Below are 16,814 nucleotides of genomic sequence, written 5' to 3'. Positions count from 1 at the left end.
CCCTGTGGTGAGTGGCAACAGGGTGCAGAAGGCATTACTGCACTTCCAACGGCACTTTGGAGCTTGTGGCCATTTGCATGAACCACAGCTCGCGGCAGAAGTGGGAAACGCAGCATTCCGGCCATTAGATGTGATCCTCTTTCCTACTTCCAGAGTCTAAAACCTCACTCTGAAGATCTGAGGGAGACACTGTTTTCTACACACACAACTGAAGTTATCTCCCAGGCAGAGGGGCAAGGAGCCCCCAGTGGTCTGGGAATCCGGGCTTGTGCAGCACAGACAGGGTGTCCACCTCCTTTCACGGGGGACGACTGGACTGTGAGGTGCCCTTGGACCCTGTCACATTGCATGTGACATGTGCACCCCTGGCAGGCCACTGACCTGATTGTCCACCTTGAGCTCTACCAGGGTCTCATTCTCCCGAAGGGCGTCGATCAGTGCCAGAACTCCGGCCCCTGTGATGAAGTTGGACTCCATGTTCAAGCTCCTCAAAGTTCTGTTTACCCGGAGCATGTCGGCGAAAGCCTGGGGAGGAGAGGAACACTGGTGAGACACCATGTCACACGCCACTCTTTGCACTGCCCCGCCTGACTCCTGCCTGGCCCCAGCTTGCATTTGTTCTCATCCCTGGCTGCCTCCTGTGTCCCAGGCCTCCAGCTTCCCGAGAGGCTCTGCTGCAGGGTCGCTGTGCAGCCATGGCGAAGGGAAGTCGCACTCTAAGGCGGGGAATGAGGGCAGGAGAGTGGACTGCAGAGAGCCACCACCAAGCAGCACTCAGCCCATGGGTCAGCACCACACACTGCAGAAGCCCAGAGGGAGCAGGGAGAAGGAGCGGGGTCACTGTGAAAACACAAGCTGAACTCAAATGAGAAAAGGTGAAGCAGGAAACACAAGCTGAACTCAAATGAACTTCTCACTGAAGTTCAAGCAGGCCGTGAAATCACCACATAGTCCTCAGTGATCCTCTTGCTTCAGCCTCCTAAGTGCTGGGATTACAGGAGTGTATCATATCTGCCTCCATTTATGGTTGTTTTTTTGGTACCAGGAATTGAACTCAAAACCTTACACTTGCCAGGCAGGTGCTGTGCCACTGAGCTACACCCTTGGCCCTTCATTTATATTTTTAGAAATGCACAGGTGTAGGGAGCCACGCGACAGCCCCATTGCTGCCTCCCTGCCTCTCTCTCTCCTATGGGCACTGCGTCTGCCTACATTAACCATAATCCTCTCCTGCTTACATCACATACCCGGATGTGACGATGACCCTGTTGTATTCACCCCCGTAGCCTCTTCCTGTCCCATCTCCCACCCTTGGCCTATAAAAGATGTAATCACTTCCAGAATAAAATGAGACTTGATTGGAACCTCTCAACCTGTCTCCATCTCTCTTTCCTCTTGCCCAGCCCCCCATCCCCGTCCTCTATCCAGGCGAGGCCCACAGATTGATCCACGGGCCGGATCAAGTGGCGCCCAACGTGGCGCTCGACCTGGCATGAGAGATTTTGACGTGGGACCATTCACGTGATTAAATCACCGGCCGGCATGACTGTTTCGGGACTTCGTCCCTGTGATCTGTGCAGACGGCCACCTTACGTTTCGCCTGAATCTTCGCCTGAATCACGGTAGGTGAACGGATCTAATTTCTCCAGTGGCATGTGGCAAGTACTTAGTGAGCACGAATTGTTCGTGAATGGCGTCAGGAAGGCACTCAAGGTTAGAGGGATTAAGGTTAAAACTAAAGATTTACTACAGTACTTTCAGTTTGTACAGTCTGTGTGTCCATGGTTCCCTCTAGGGGGCACCACTGATTCTAAAAAATGGGAAAGAGTACGAGATGCTCTCAAAGATTATTATAGGGTTTTCGGTCCGGAAAAAGGTTCCAGTGACCACCTTTGCATATTGGAATTTAATCTCTGAGCTGCTTGCCCAGAGGCATGCAGATTCTCAGATTGAGGAGATGGTCACACAAGGCCTTATAGTACCCCTAAGATGGTGCCTGCCTCCGGCAAGCCTCATGGCACTCTTAAAATGGCGCTTGCCTGACTTCCGCCACATCAGGGTGGGTCCCTCCCCAAAACTGCGTTTCCGGTGACAAAAACAAACGTACCTTCCCAAGATGACGCCGCACAGCCGCAAGATGGCGTGGGCGCTGCGCTGCTAGCTCCACGAGTCATTAGGACACATACGCCATTCACAGTGGCTGCCTTAAAAGAATTAAAGGCAGCGGTTGCCCAATATGGCCCTACAGCTGCTTTTACTCTTGCTGTTTTAAATTCTCTGGCTGACGGCTGGCTCACACCTACAGATTGGCAAAGATTGGCCTGAGTGACTTTATCGGGTGGCGACCATCTTTTGTAAAAATCAGAATATACAAAAAATTGCAAAGAGACCGCCAGGTGCAATACACAAGCCGGCAATGGGTTCAACCTTAATATGTTAATAGTGAAAGATGCCTAGGCCAGCAGAGAGGCCCAAAAGGAGTTCAATCCAACACTTTTCGCTCAAATTCAAACAGCAGCTACTCGAGCATGGAGAAAGCTGCCTGCAAAAGATAATATGAGCTCCTTTCTCACTAGCATTAAGCAAGGCCCAGATAAACCCTTTTCAGAGTTTGTTGATTGTTTGATTGCTGCTGCTAGCGGAGTCTTTGGCCATGCTGATGCAGGCACTAATTTTGTTGAACAGCTAGCTTTTAAAGGTGCCGGCACCGTCTGCTGGGCCACTATCAGACCTCGTAAAAATAGAACTGGCCTAAAAAGATATATACATCTTTGCTATGGCTGCTTCCTTGCAGGGGTTTGCAGTTGGACAGTTCTTGTCTTAAAAGCATGAACAGGACTGTTTTGCCTGTGGAGAGACTGGTCATTTTACAAAAAGACTCCAGAGATAGAGATTCCAGGGTCAATTACTTTGACTCATTTAACTGATCGGAGTGATGGTCTAGTCTCTTAAGTTTAATTTCAGCATATATAAGGATGGGGACAGCTGCTGAGAAAAAAATGAGAGATACTATGGTAGTTATTATTATCTTCCCCAATGTCAGATCTTAAAAACCTGAGGAGCCTTCATCATCCTGTGGTGATTTGGTTAGTTCTATAACATGCAGTGTGTATTTAATGTGTGTGAAGATGGAGACAGCTGTTTGGAGGAAACTAGAGACAATTAGATAAACAGTAAAGATCTCCAATAGACTTGCTTTAAAATCTGTATTTCTTTAAATCTTTTTTTTAGAACGGTTTTGTTTTGTTTTGATATGTTTGGTCTTGCCCTCTTTGAGACGGAAGGCAGGTGTGTGGGACTGATAAACCTGTTACTGGGTTTTTGTTGGATCATTGAGCAGAACTGTTGGCAGTGTCACTGTTTGAATGTCACTTTACATGTTTTGATTTTGTAACCTGGACAGCTATTTCTAAGATGACAATATGTAACTTATTGACTGTTGATTTCTTACCATTTATTTTTCTGTAATTCTGTATTAAGATCACTAGAAAACAAGCCAGACAGATAGTAAAAAATTGCCTTTCTTGTGCCATGCGACTCCCAGTTCTACACTTTGGGGTTAATCCTAGAGGACTTATTCTCAATGCATTATGGCAAATGGATATCACCCACATTCCTGAGCTTGGCAATCTTAAAAATGTTCATTTAACTATAGATATCTTTAGTGGTTTCATTTATACCTCTCCCCAGACTGGCAAAGCTACTAAACATTATTAGCCATATGTTAACTACCTTATCAGTTCTGAGATGCCCACAACAATTAAAGACTGATAATGGTCCAGGCTATGCTAGTTCTGCCTTTGCTCGTTTCTGTCAACATCTTAATATTGATCATATAAAAGACATACCTTATAACCCTCAAGGTCAAGGCATAGTTAAAAGGGCACATCTCTCCCTAAAACTCACTGTTGATAAAATAAAAAAGGGGGAAATGGTACTCCACAAGGGAGACATCTAAAAATATTCTATCTCATGCCTTATTCATGCTTAATTTTTAAAATTTGGATGCTTCTGGACAGTCAGCAGTCATGCGTTTTTGGCATACTGAAACACAAAAGCAATTTGCTTCTGTACTATGGCAAGACCCCCTGACTAATTCATAGCATGGCCCTGATCCCGTTCTCATATGGAGATGCGGTTCGGTGTGTGTTTACTCTCGACAAGATAGAGAGGCTAGACGGCTACCTGAGTGCCTCGTAAAACAAGCAGACAGTTCTTTAAAGACCCCATGCAATGCCCAGGAATAATGTCATTTCCTGAGGCACAATCCCCTGTGTTCTCTTACAGGTGACACAACTTCCCGGAGCCCTATGCTGCCTACTCAGCCTTCTCCTTGAGCCGTACCACACCGATGGTGGATTTAGACCCCTGCCAACAGACTACAACTGCTGACAGCCATGCACAGAAGCCCCTGTGACTGCAGAGGAGGCTCTTGTCAGTCTGGAGGAACATAAACCAGCCAAATAGACTGCGTCCAGTGTTATGCGAGACAAGCTCCAAGAAATAGAAGAACGACTTCAACAACGACAACAACAAATGGTTGCAACCCCTTCTCCTCGATGTGTGTGTGGGGGGGAGCTTTTCCCTTACCTAACGCCCCTTTTGGGTCCCCTAGCTGCCCTATTGCTTCTCCTTTCTGTGAGTCCTTGTATTTTTCAGAGGATTATGATGCTCATTAATAACCGGATAGACGCGTTTATGGCAAAGCCCATTCAGGTACACTATCATCAGCTGGAGATGGCAGATCAACAAACCTACCGGGAAGGAATTCCCACGAGTGGCCCATATAACCATGCGGCCTAACTGCCCTGGGGCAATGGACAGGCAGCCAGAGACAGGCAACTAGGACATGCAAGTTAATTCCATTGGCCACCTAAGACAGGCACAGGACCAACTGCTGTCCTGCAAGCCCATGACAGGTAAGGCCTGGTTGGGTCCACGTAATGAGGTCCTTCACCTAAGACAGACGCTGTCCAGCAGGGCCTGCCATACTCCTGATTAAATAATATAGAAAGGGAGGAGATGTAGGGAGCCACGCAACAGCCCCATTGCTGCCTCCCTGCCTCTCTCTCTCCTATGGGCACTGAGTCTGCCTACATTAACCATAATCCTCTCCTGCTTACGTCACATACCTGGACATGACGATGAACCTGTTGTATTCACCCCCGTAGTCTCTTCCTGTCCCATCTCCCACCCTTGGCCTATAAAAGATGTAATCACTTCCAGAATAAAACGAGACTTGATTGGAACCTCTCAACTTGTCTCCATCTCTCTTTCCTCTTGCCCAGCCCCCCATCCCCGTCCTCTCTCTAGGCGAGGCCCACAGATTGATCCGTGGGCCGGATCACACAGAAAAAAAAATTCAGGGGAAAAAACTGCAAAAGTGTGGCTGCAAAGGCAGACCTTATACATAAAGTCAAGGTGCCCAGGCAGAAAGCTCAGCCCAGGTCCCGTCGAGGCCGGGGCAGCACTCACCACGGCCACGGGGTCGTTGCTGCGGGTGGCAGCAAGGCTGAAGTGCTTCACATGCCTGTTGCTCTCCAGAGCCTTGGCGAAGTCCTTCAGGGTCGGGATGGGGATGTTCTTGAAAGACAACAGGAGACATCGTTACACTCTACCCTCAGGAAATGCAGTCCATTCTCCGAATGTCTCTGGACTTGCACTCTGCCTTTCCAATGTCCTCGGAAACTACACTAACAGACACCAGGCACAGCAGGTTCCTCTGCAGCTGCCTGGCTTCCTTCTCCACGGGCACACGGCTGTCCCGAAGGTTTGGACAAAGGAGCTCCTCCACTCCTGGGAGGGGGACACAGCAAGAGAAACCCTGAGTCCCCAGACCTGAGACACCCAGGCCCCACACTGCCTGGGCAGCTTCCGACCACCCATGTGGAGATAGAGGGACGTGAGGCTGACGCAGGACACCAGCTGACCTCCACCGAGGTGCAGGGCCTCCTCCCTGCATCGCAGGGCTTGAGAAACCAAGACGGAAAATGAAGACCCTGAAATGAAAGTTCTGCACAATGCACAACACACATGTGACCCTTGGAAAAGCTGCAGGTTCAGGCCCAGGAAGATCTCAGAAAGCCCCTACGTATTCACCCCAAAGAAATAAACATGCGTTTGCACTGGAAACTGTGTGTCAATGTATACAGGTCTTCAGACATACCAACCACTTACCAGTCCAATTATTTATATACAGGATGAACAAACACTCTGTATTTTCATTAATTTTTATAAGATTTTTTAAAAAAAAGGAAATCCAAAACAACAGTTTTGTCACATTTATTCAATGCAAGAATTGGCTGGTTTGGTGGATGTGGTGGTGCATGTCTGTATCCCAGCACTTGCAAAGCTGTGACAGGAAGATTGTTGTGAGTTCAACACCAGCCTGGGCTACAAAGTGAGCTCAAAACCAGCCTGAATTGCACAGTGAGACTGTCTCAAAAAGACAAAAAGGAAAATAAAGAAAAAAAAAAAAAAACAATCAACTGGCTGAAGTGACACCCGCCTGCATGACACTCAGAATAACCAGCGCACACACAGCCATGCTGCCTGAGTGACGCAGGTGAGCTGTTGGGTGGTAAAGACCCTAAACAGGAAGCAACCCGCATGCCCGTCAGCTGACAGATGGGCAAGCAGGGACCACTGACCCGCACTGCAGTAGTCTTCCACAATGACGGAAGCCAGCGCCAGGGGGTCATTCGATACCGCGGAGTCGTCTCCAGTGCATGGTGCCCATGAGAACCCAGACTCCAGGCCGTGCTCTGTGCAATCTCAGTGCCACAGCAGGCGACAAGCCACAGGGACAAAGAGGGAAACTCGCCCTCAGCTGCCAGAGGGCAGGTGCCGAGTGACAGGCACACTTCATGTGTGACGCTGCTGCTCACTGCACAACTGCACGCATTTGTCATAACTCCTGGAGTTGCACACTTGCAAGGGAATTTCTACTACACATAAATAGCTCCTAGAAAACTCGTTAAAAAATAAAACTTTCCAAAGTTGCAGAGATTTACTGACAGCTTGTTAGATTTTTCTACTGAAGTCTTTAAACAGTCAGAAAGCACTGTGCTGCCCACTGTAATCTCTCAAATCTGAAGGAGCCTATGGCAGCATACTGCCAGGAGCACAGGCTTCCCCTAGACGAGAGAACAAGCCTCCTCTATGCACAGTCCCCAGCCGTCACCGGGTTCAGCAAACTCAGCACCACCAGACTACCGTACTGTCTACCAGATGTACCACTGTGGGGGGATGACCACTGGTGGGCAACTCAGAATGCCCAGCTGAACTCACTGAGCGTGGTGCTGGGTACAGAGGGCCACCCAACAACTGCTGCCCACAGCATAACAAAAAGAGAACCGGAGAGGACAAAGCAGTATTGGTTCTCCTGGGGCAGCTTGTCGAGTTCGCTCCTGATACAACTTGGCTATTCTCATTATCAGAGAAGCTCGGAACCTCACTGTTGCTGAGCATGGCTATGGTACTTTTGGGGGGAGCTCTGCTCCTTATTTTGAGTGTTGCTTCCTGGCTCCAGTGCAGATCCCTCAGCCTGCTGGCATAGATCCTTACTCCTGGCTGACACAGACTTTCTGGCTTCTGCTGCTAACCTCTGGGCATTCCTACTTAGATCCATGAAACAGACATGCATGAGTCATCGTCACCAGCTCTAAGTTGTCAGCTGGACTCATGCAGGACATTGCCATGGAATCTGGGCCTCAGTTGGATTTTTGGGGGTCTTTAGTGTGTGGACAGATTTAGTGTGTGCACTTTTGTCTGACTCTTTGGATGACTATTATAAAACAATTCTGTAAACTTTGTGTCCTATATTAAGCTGTTTTCCTTGCAAACCCTGACTACAATACGTACCTTTATATTGTTCAGGTTGACTTCCACGAGGTGGGTGTCGTTCTCCCTAATTCTCTTCAAGCTCTCCTCGACGTTGGTTGGATTTGGTGGCTCATCAAATACGGGGACAATCTTTTCACCTTTCACCACATCTGTGATGATAAACACAAGGAGCAGAGTGGACTGAGCTGAGTGACACTGGGACAGAGGGTACAGACACTGGCGAGGTGGCACACCTCTCCCTCACAGTACAAATCCCCAGAACTGAGTGATAATCCCCACAGAGCCTAGCCACAAGCTCTCACTGAGTACACAGAGCAGGCCGCAAGCCTGCCCACTTGGTGACATGTTCTGGATAGCGATGTAGTGGGGGAGCGCTTCCCCTCACCGTGTGAGGAAGTCACTGCTCACAAATGCAGAGGTTCCTCTCCCACTCCACAGGGTATGTGTAGAGCACCTGCCCCTGAACGAAGTGATAGGCCCCGTCACCAGGACACTGACATCACTAGGTGACGGGCGCCCACAGGACCTCTGCCTCAATCTCGCTCCCTGGAGATGAGGAGCAGATGGAGGAGCTCCTCCTATGACTCAGTCATCCTGATGGAGCACTGCTCATCCGTAACAGAGTGACCAGATGCACTCAGGTGTGCTGGTTCACGTAGCTAATATTTTGATTTTTACCTACATTACTCCTTCTTTCTTTTCTCTTCCCTCCACCATCACTGAAAAGCTGCCTTCTAGTTTCCTGCTGTCTCTTTTATTTATTCATTTCGATCTTGTTCTTATGAGAGAAAACACACTATACTCAACTTTCCTTTTTCTTTTTCTTTTTTGAGACAGGGTCTCAACTATGTAGCCCAGGCTAGTCTCCAACTTCTGCTTCTCGTCCCTCAGCCTCCCCAGTGCTGGGGTTACGGGCACATGCTTCACACCACCACGACTGAGAGGCAGGCTTGTGTCACTTAACATGAGGGGCTCTAATTCTATCCATTTTTCTGCAAATGACATTTCATTCTTTGTGCCTGTGTATATAGTATGCATTCTTTACCTGCTCACCTACTTCCAAAGTATAGCTATTGTGAATTTTGCTGCTATAAAGATGGGCATCCATGTATCACTGCAGTGTAATGCTTTCATCAGTATGGCAAGTCCTCAAACTAAACATAAGAAATCCCATTTACCCAGCTATACTGCTCCTGGATCTGTGCCCACAAAATAATCAGGACTGTTTTTATACTCTTGAGGACAGCCACTCTGAGGTGACTCTCAAAGCACTTTTGATGTGTACTCCCTAATGCTTATGGGTGGACATTTTCTTCATACACTTACTGGCCATTTGTGCTCTACTTCTTTTGAGAAGCATCAGTTCATTTACTCACTTGTTGACTGGGCCATTCGTTTTGGGGAAATGCAAGAATTTTTGAGCTCTTTATAGACTCTACATATGCATCCTGTATCAGAAGATCAGCTGACCAAATTTTTCTCCTCCTGTTGCAGGCTCTCTTCACTGCTACCTGCTTCTTTTGCTGAGCAGCTTTTAACCTGACACGGCCTGTGGGGCGATCCCTGACTTCACCCGTCTTACTACTGCTCAGGAAGTCTCCTCCTTCCTAAAGGAAGTGTCTTCCTGTGCTCTCTTCCAGCAGCTGCAAAGTTTCTGGTCTTATATTCAGGTTTGTGATCATTTTCATTTTATTTTAGCATACGGTAAAAGACAAGGACTTAGTTTCAGTCTCAGGGATGCATTCTTACAAAATAAAACATGCACTACACCCGACCTAACCAAGTGGTTAGTTTCAACAGTGTGCTGAAACACAGAGGCAGAACACCAGAAGGCTGTAATCAGCCAAATCTAAAATGTGGAAATTTTTACTTGACAAATAACCCAGTTTCAACAAATAAATGGCATAAAAAGGGGTGAAAGGTGGAGAACTGTTTGGAAACAGCAGCTGAGAAAACCACCATCTGCAACACACACACTTAGATCCAGATCTCACCACGTGTGACACAGCATAACTGAGAGAGTAACGAAGTCTGGCCCTGAGCTGCACTTCAGAGGATGTGAACGAATTCACTCTGACTGTGCGGTGGGTGCCTGGCATCCAAGCCAGAGCTCCTGCATAGCAGCCAAGTCTCCTCCACTGAGCTACTCTGCGGCTCTTCAATTTCTTTTCCTTCCACTATTTTCTGAGACAATATCTTGCTAAGCTGCCAGGCAGTCTTGAGCTGACTATCCTCCGGCTCTAGCTCCCAAGCAATTGGAGTTTCAGCACTCTCCACCGCACATGGCTCTACAAATACATTTTTAAAAATGCTTTGTTGTAAGTGATTTAACACTGCATCAGACTGAAAGTTTTAGAGGTTGAATGTTTTGGTGGTTTCTCCTGAATCTGATAAAATAATTTGTCAGAATTACTGTGGAGTTCTTAAAAATGAGTAGCAATGATAATAAAATATTAGTAAAAAATAAGTATGACTTTTTTAACATTAATATTAGTTACTAAGGTGAGAGTGGTTCCTATAAAAACCGCTGCTGATGCATTAAGCATAAATTATTTCAGTACTATTTTCAATGGTGATCTTTGTCAGTATCATTAAGCTAGAGTTTCAAGATTCAAGTATGACATTGGGTGTATAAATACTGATGGCTTTACAGGCAGGAAATAGGACGTATTTAATAGAAGACTGGAACTCACTTGAGAAGTGTTCTTGGCTGACACCATTACTGCTTCCCACAATGCTGCAGAACTGTGTGTCTGTTATCAAGTTGTGCATCCCAAGGATGGCTACGGAGACGGAAGGTGAAAGTTAGTTTTTATTTCCTCCTGGTCATGTTTTGCAGGCAATCTTACTATGTGCTACCCGGGGAGGACATGAACTTCTAGACTCAAGAGATTGTCCTGCATCAGTCTCTTGGGTAGCAGGGACCACAGGTATGTGTCATTCTGCCTGGCTTATGACTAAATTAAATACAGATTTTTTTTCAGCCGTAAGAAAAACAAAAAAAGAAAAAGGACCACAAATGATTAAAATTTCCTCATTATCTATTCTCTCCAATAGCCGTGTTATTTTCTCCCACCTTCTGAACTTAGATTCCCCCCTATTTTTTATTTTATTTATTTTTGGTATAAGGAATCAAAGTCACAACTTTGTCCTTGTGAAGCAGGCACCTGCGCTGCTGAATTAAATTCCCAGCCCCCCTCCCCATATTTTAAAATTCAGGCCCACAGCTGAAGCCAGCCTAACCCTAAAATACTCAAAGTAATAATTTTTCTATTTAAGAATAAGATACCCCGTTGTTGTTTTGAAATTTTTCTTTGAAATAAAATGGATTTGAAAAAAAAAAAAAAAGGCAGATTCCTTTAAAAGGACATACAAGATGCAACTGGTGGCCTTTGTTTTCGATGGGCTTTTGTACAAATAAGGCAGAACTGGTATATGCCTGGCCACACCCTCTGGGGAGAGTGCCATTCCTGTGCCCACCAGTGCAGTCCCGCAAGGCTGAACCACGCTCCAGCTGCTATGCACCACCCCATACTGTGCCTTCCTAGGACTGTCCCCCAGGCTCGGCCTCTGTCTCCAGACATGGCCACACTGGGGTTACGGGGTACAAGGAGCATCCCACGTGTGTGGCAGGGGGTGAGCACAGCATGGAGATTGGGGTGGCAGAGCACTTGGGCAGCCAAGGCTGACCGTTCGCACTACTTGCGACCCAGGCCTGGGTCTCCAGACGAGACACAGTGTGGCCCCTGCAGCTGAGCACCAGTGGATAAATTTCCAGCATGGGGCATGGGAAGAGGGGCCAGTGGCCGGGTGAGGGAAAAGGAATCACCCTCGAGGGTGTTCCATACTGGGAAATGTGTGCTGGCATCCCTGGCCCCAGGCCTCACCTGCGAGGTCACATAGCTCTGTGTCAGACGCACTGGTCAGAGCCTCTTCTAACTCTGGGTCAAGGGAGATAGTTTCTTCTGTAAAGGTTTGCACAGGTTTCTGTTTGGGGACAAATATTTTCCCTGTAAAAGAAAACTCTGTGAACTCCATGCCTGCTGAGGCTCACATTACAGAAGCATGCGAGCTGCACCAGCTCACAAGAGAAACACTGAAAGAAACCTTCCCACCTGCGGAAATAAAAATGGGTCTTCCAGGAGTGATTCTGAATTGCTTTATACATACAGAACTGACACTGAAGAAACTATAAATCTACAAGCCCTTAAAGTTACTTTAGAAAACAGAGTCCAATTTCTTATTCTTAAGCAACAAACATGGGCACTTAAGGGATGGCAGAGGCAATTCTGATTCCAGACACTCACATTTCAATTGCAAAGAAATTTCAGTGTGCTCTGAGTGAGATTCTGAATTGCTGATCCCTATTCCTCTAAGCTTACAAGGGTTAGCCTGTAACAAAACCAGTCACCTTGGAAACTGAGTTTTTCTCTATGTGAAAGTCAGTCTTTTTATCACCATACACTGCACAGGACTGAAAATCTGAAGGAATCAATCAGTGGAACAAGCTGACCAACAGCTGAACCCCTGCAGGTAATACATGTCTATAATCGTAACACTCTGGAAGGCTGAGGCAGGAGGATTCCAAATTTGAGCCTACATGGGCAACTGAACAAGATCCTGTCTCAAAATAAAAACAGAAAAGGGCCAGGGATGTAGCTCAGTGTCCTGGGTTCGACGTTGCCAGAAAAACCAAAACCAAAACCACATCTTTTCATCTTCATTACCACCATGCTACCTCCCTCACACAGTTCTGCGAATACTGTTAGCTGACCTTTCCGAATCTCCACCCTGTATTTACACAGAGCTGCTTCCCGTGCTAATCTGTTTCCCTTGGTCCTGCTGACACCATTCAGCAAGTCACACATCTTCCATGTGGCAGTGTGAGGTAGTGCTGCTCGCTCCCCTTCTCCTGGACCTGTCTACCAGCCACTGTCTCCAAGTTTCAGTCTCCAGGGTGCCTGCCTCAGCCTCCTGAGCTCCTACCCAGCCAGTTACACCCTGCCGTTCTCAAGCTTCTCAGACCCAGCCTAGGGTCACTGTCAGCCACATGCATTTTCAATGGTCGGTGGCCATGGCTCTGGTCGCTGGGGCATGTGGCTCCACCAAGGAACTCTTAAGAACTTCTGGTGTTCCAGTTCCTCTCAGAGATTCTGACTTAGCTGGTCTGCTGTGCTGCCTGCGGCACCCGAGGTCTTAATCCCCAGCATGACTGAAATGCTGCAGCCACAGTCACTGACTAAACCAGCTCACCACCACCAAGGTTCAAGATCAAACGTGTGTGAGATGCTCAGCCTGCCAGCCTGCTGACGTCATGCACCCCGCAGACACGGTGCTACTCGCCAGCTAAAAGAGCAGCCGCCCAGACCTGCTGCAGGGACTGATGGACTCCAAAGCACCATAAAAATTTAAGATGTTTATTTCTGTAATCCTTATCTGCATTCTTCAAGAAATTCTGATGCCTAGAGTGATCATCTTTAAAAAAACAGAGCAAAACAAAACTCAAGAACTAGAGAAATTCTTGAATAAAGAATTCTGTTGTAGATCATAAAGCTGTATATTTTATGCAAAGTGTCACCTCTTCTGGAGCTCTAATTCTTCTGCACGTAGGAATTCCTGCTGTAGAGTTATCCAGCCTATAGAATACTGTGTTTATAACAATATATGCAGTATTTACTTAATATTTTCTTCATGGTTAGTTTGACACTAATTGTAACATGTTATTTTTTATGAAATTTAGCTGTAGAAAACTAAAAGAAATTAATTTTGTAATAAAGAATAAATTAGGCAAGATCTATGCTTAGTAGTAGGAACATAAAATACAAGGGCTCTCTTCAAGTTGACTTATAAAGTCTCTCTCAAATCCTAGTAGATTGTTTCACAGAAAGTAACAAAGCTGATGTAAAAATTCATATGGAAATCCAACAGACCCAAGGGAATCAAACAATTTTGGAAAAAAAAAATGGAAGAATTGGGGGCTGGGGATTTAGCTCAGTGGCATAAGCGCCTGCCTTGCAAGTGTGTGGTCATGAGTTTGATCCCCGGCACCAATAAAAAAGAAAAAGACAAAAAAAAAAGAGGAAGAACTTGTTGTACTTGACACTGAATTTTAATGTAAGCCTACTATAATCAAGTAAGTATTAAGGAAAGATATTTAAATCAGTGGAGAATCGAGAAACTTGTGTACTTGTGACCAATTGATTTTTCTCTGCAAGAATATAAAGACAATTCATTGGAGAAAGGAAGGGGTACTGTTTCAACAAACTGCAGTGATACAACTCGACAGTTCTCCTCTCAAAATGCAACTGGATTTCTACCTCACCCCACACATAAATACACACTGAAGGGGGTGGAGAAGAAGAAAAAATAAGAGCTGAGATGTATTATGCACATGTACCAATTCCCCACAATGAACGCAATCACTATGCACTGCAGATGTGTACTAATAAATTTTAAAAACCCAGTACTAATTTAAAAATGGATTGTAGGCCAACATGTAAGAGCTAAATTTGTAAAACTCCTAGAAAAAAATGTAAGAGTATATCTCCCTGACCTTCTACAACAAAGAAAAAATAAACTGCACTACCTCAAAATTAAAACCTCTGCAAAGCGAATGACACCATCAAGAAAATGAATGAACTGCATGTGGTGGCGCAACACCGTAATCCCAGCACGTGGGAGGCCGAGGAAAAAGACTACTGTGTGAGGCCTGGGCTACACAAGCAAGCTCCCGGCCAGCACACAGGCCTCACTGTATAGTGAGACCTTGTCTTAAAAATAAAAGGCAGTAAAATCAGATATATAGATGTCTAACACACTTACACCTCTCAGTGGCACTGGTCACTAGGGAAATGAAGTCCAGCTACAGGAAGGAGCAGGAGATGTGGCTCAGTGGCAAAGCCGCTTGCTTAGCAGGTAAAAGGTCTTTGATTTAATCCCCAGCAAACAAAAACGAAATAAAAAGCAACCTACAATGTAACTAATGTTACTTCACACTCAATAGCAGGCCTATCACCAAACAGACAGATAATGAGTTAACAAGGACATGGAAACCTTACTTTTCATGTGTGTTTTGTCATTACCACACAGGGTATTCCCTATGCAGTTCAGGCTGGCCTGTAGCTCCCTTTGGAGCCCAGGCTGGTCTTGAACTCACAACAATCTTTCTCCCGAGTGCTGGGACTACAGGTGTGCACCTCTACACCCAGCACATCATCTACCACTGGTGACAATGTAAACTGGTGTGGCCATATCTAGAAGGCAGTGCACTAGCTTGAGTTGCTCAGCGCAGCTCCCACACAGCAGGGTTTGGAGGCACCCGAACCCTGCTGCAGCCCCCATCTGAGGTGGGCCTGGCAAGGGGCTGACAGGGTGGGATCAGTCTTGCTGAGCACAGAGCTGGGCAGGCTCTTGGAGCCTTTAAGGGGTGCTCCTGCCCTTTGCCCCCATCTTCTCTGCTTCCTGGCTGCTCTGAGGGAAGCAGCTTCCCTCAGCTGCAACCTCTCTGTCTCACCACAAGCCTGACAGTGATAGAGCCACTGACTGGATCCAAAGCCTCTGAAGCATAAGCCCTTTTGCTGTCCAATGCCGGGCATTGAGGTCCCAGCAAGGAAAAGCTAATGCATTCTACAGCCCTGGAATTCCATTCCCATGTACATACCCAGAGGAAGGAAAACGTGACTTCCTTAACAATTCACATATAAATGTTCAGAGCAGCGCACCCAGAACGATAAAGAAGCGGAGAGGACTCAGCTGTCCGTCGGTTGATGAACAGCCACAAAGACAAGCCACAAAGACAATCCCCAGCACTAGCAGAAGGGGAAACACCAAAGTAAACGCTAGTGCCCGCTGTGACAGCGATGCAGGAGAGCAGGACACCATGAGAGATGACACACTATGCATACATGCTGTGCAGTCCTTTCCATGAACTGTCTGAGGCAAGCGAACTGATAGACAGGAAGGAGGTCCGAGGCTGACTAGGGCCTTCCGATGGGGAATAGAGACTGACTGCAAATGGGACACAGTGTCATTCTGGAGTCACGTTAACTCGTTCAGTACAAAGCGACAGCAAAGGAAATAAGAACAAACTGAGCTAAGAACTCTGTGCCAAGTTCAATGCATGGCACTTGCCCAAACCCACGTTTATGCCAGTGGGGTGGGGAGATACACTGCTGAGGCCTTTGTGACTGTCCCAGCAGTAAGAGGCTCTGTGCACCAGGCTAACAACCACCGTGAGGGCCCAGTCCCTCCCCAGCCATCTGCACCATGGCAAGTTACAGAGACAGAGAATGTTAAGATGGCCCTCATCAGATCCAGCCCTGCTAAATAAATATAAAAACAAAATACCAAAAACAGAGGTGGTTCTGATTTCGCTCACTCATACAGCTAGGTTACTGCCTTGTTCAGAAACAATTCCAGGTCGTGGTGTCACTGTCACCTCAGAGGCTTTGGCACAGACCTTCTGACAGAAGCAAGCACTTAGAAGGCTGAGGCAGGAAGATTAAGAATTCATTGTCTGTCTGTCTGTTTGTTTTTGGGTGCCGGGGATCAAATTTATCACCTTTAGCTTGACAGGCAGGCAGGAGAATTGTCAGTCTGGGCCACAGGGCAAGTTCAAGGCAGGCCTGGAGTACACAGTGAGATCTTGTCTCCAAAAAACCAAACAAAAAATGAAAATTACCAATATGCAAAGAAGTAGGAAAATTAAACCATAAGGAGGGGAAAAGTAAGTTAAAGCTAACTTAGCAATGATGGAATTAGCAGACAAGGGTGTCTGACAGTTCTTTAAGAAGCCTTTAACAGCCAGTCCTCATGGTGCATGCCTGTAACTCCAGCACTATGCAAGAAGACAACTGCAAGTTTGAGACCAGCCTGGGCTACAAAGTGAGTTCAAAGCCAGCCTGAGGTGCATAGTGAGACCCTGTCTTAAATAGGCAACCCCCCAAAAAAGAATGCTTTATGATGGGAAT

General features: G+C 46.7%; 1 protein-coding gene across 4 annotated transcripts in view; it reads right to left on the bottom strand.

Moving 5' to 3' along the window:
• Positions 1 to 16,814, bottom strand: part of Tmod3 (tropomodulin 3) — a 59,737-nt gene that overhangs the window by 7,201 nt on the left and 35,722 nt on the right. For all 4 annotated transcript variants that reach the window (XM_013154619.3, XM_003471781.5, XM_005004574.4 and 1 more), the window contains exons 5-9: positions 11,733 to 11,855; positions 10,539 to 10,628; positions 7,864 to 7,994; positions 5,476 to 5,583; positions 382 to 525 (exon numbers count right to left, since the gene is read on the bottom strand). In XM_013154619.3, coding sequence (XP_013010073.1) covers positions 382 to 525; positions 5,476 to 5,583; positions 7,864 to 7,994; positions 10,539 to 10,628; positions 11,733 to 11,855 — 596 coding nt within the window. The remainder of the gene's footprint in view (positions 1 to 381; positions 526 to 5,475; positions 5,584 to 7,863; positions 7,995 to 10,538; positions 10,629 to 11,732; positions 11,856 to 16,814) is intronic.

The sequence above is a fragment of the Cavia porcellus genome, unplaced genomic scaffold (assembly GCF_034190915.1).
Source record: "Cavia porcellus strain 051 isolate PalLab524CR breed Dunkin Hartley unplaced genomic scaffold, mCavPor4.1 scaffold_1, whole genome shotgun sequence".
Lineage (NCBI taxonomy): Eukaryota > Metazoa > Chordata > Mammalia > Rodentia > Caviidae > Cavia > Cavia porcellus.
The sequence above is the reverse complement of the archived record's forward strand: the minus strand, read 5'-3'. Positions and strand labels throughout refer to the sequence as shown.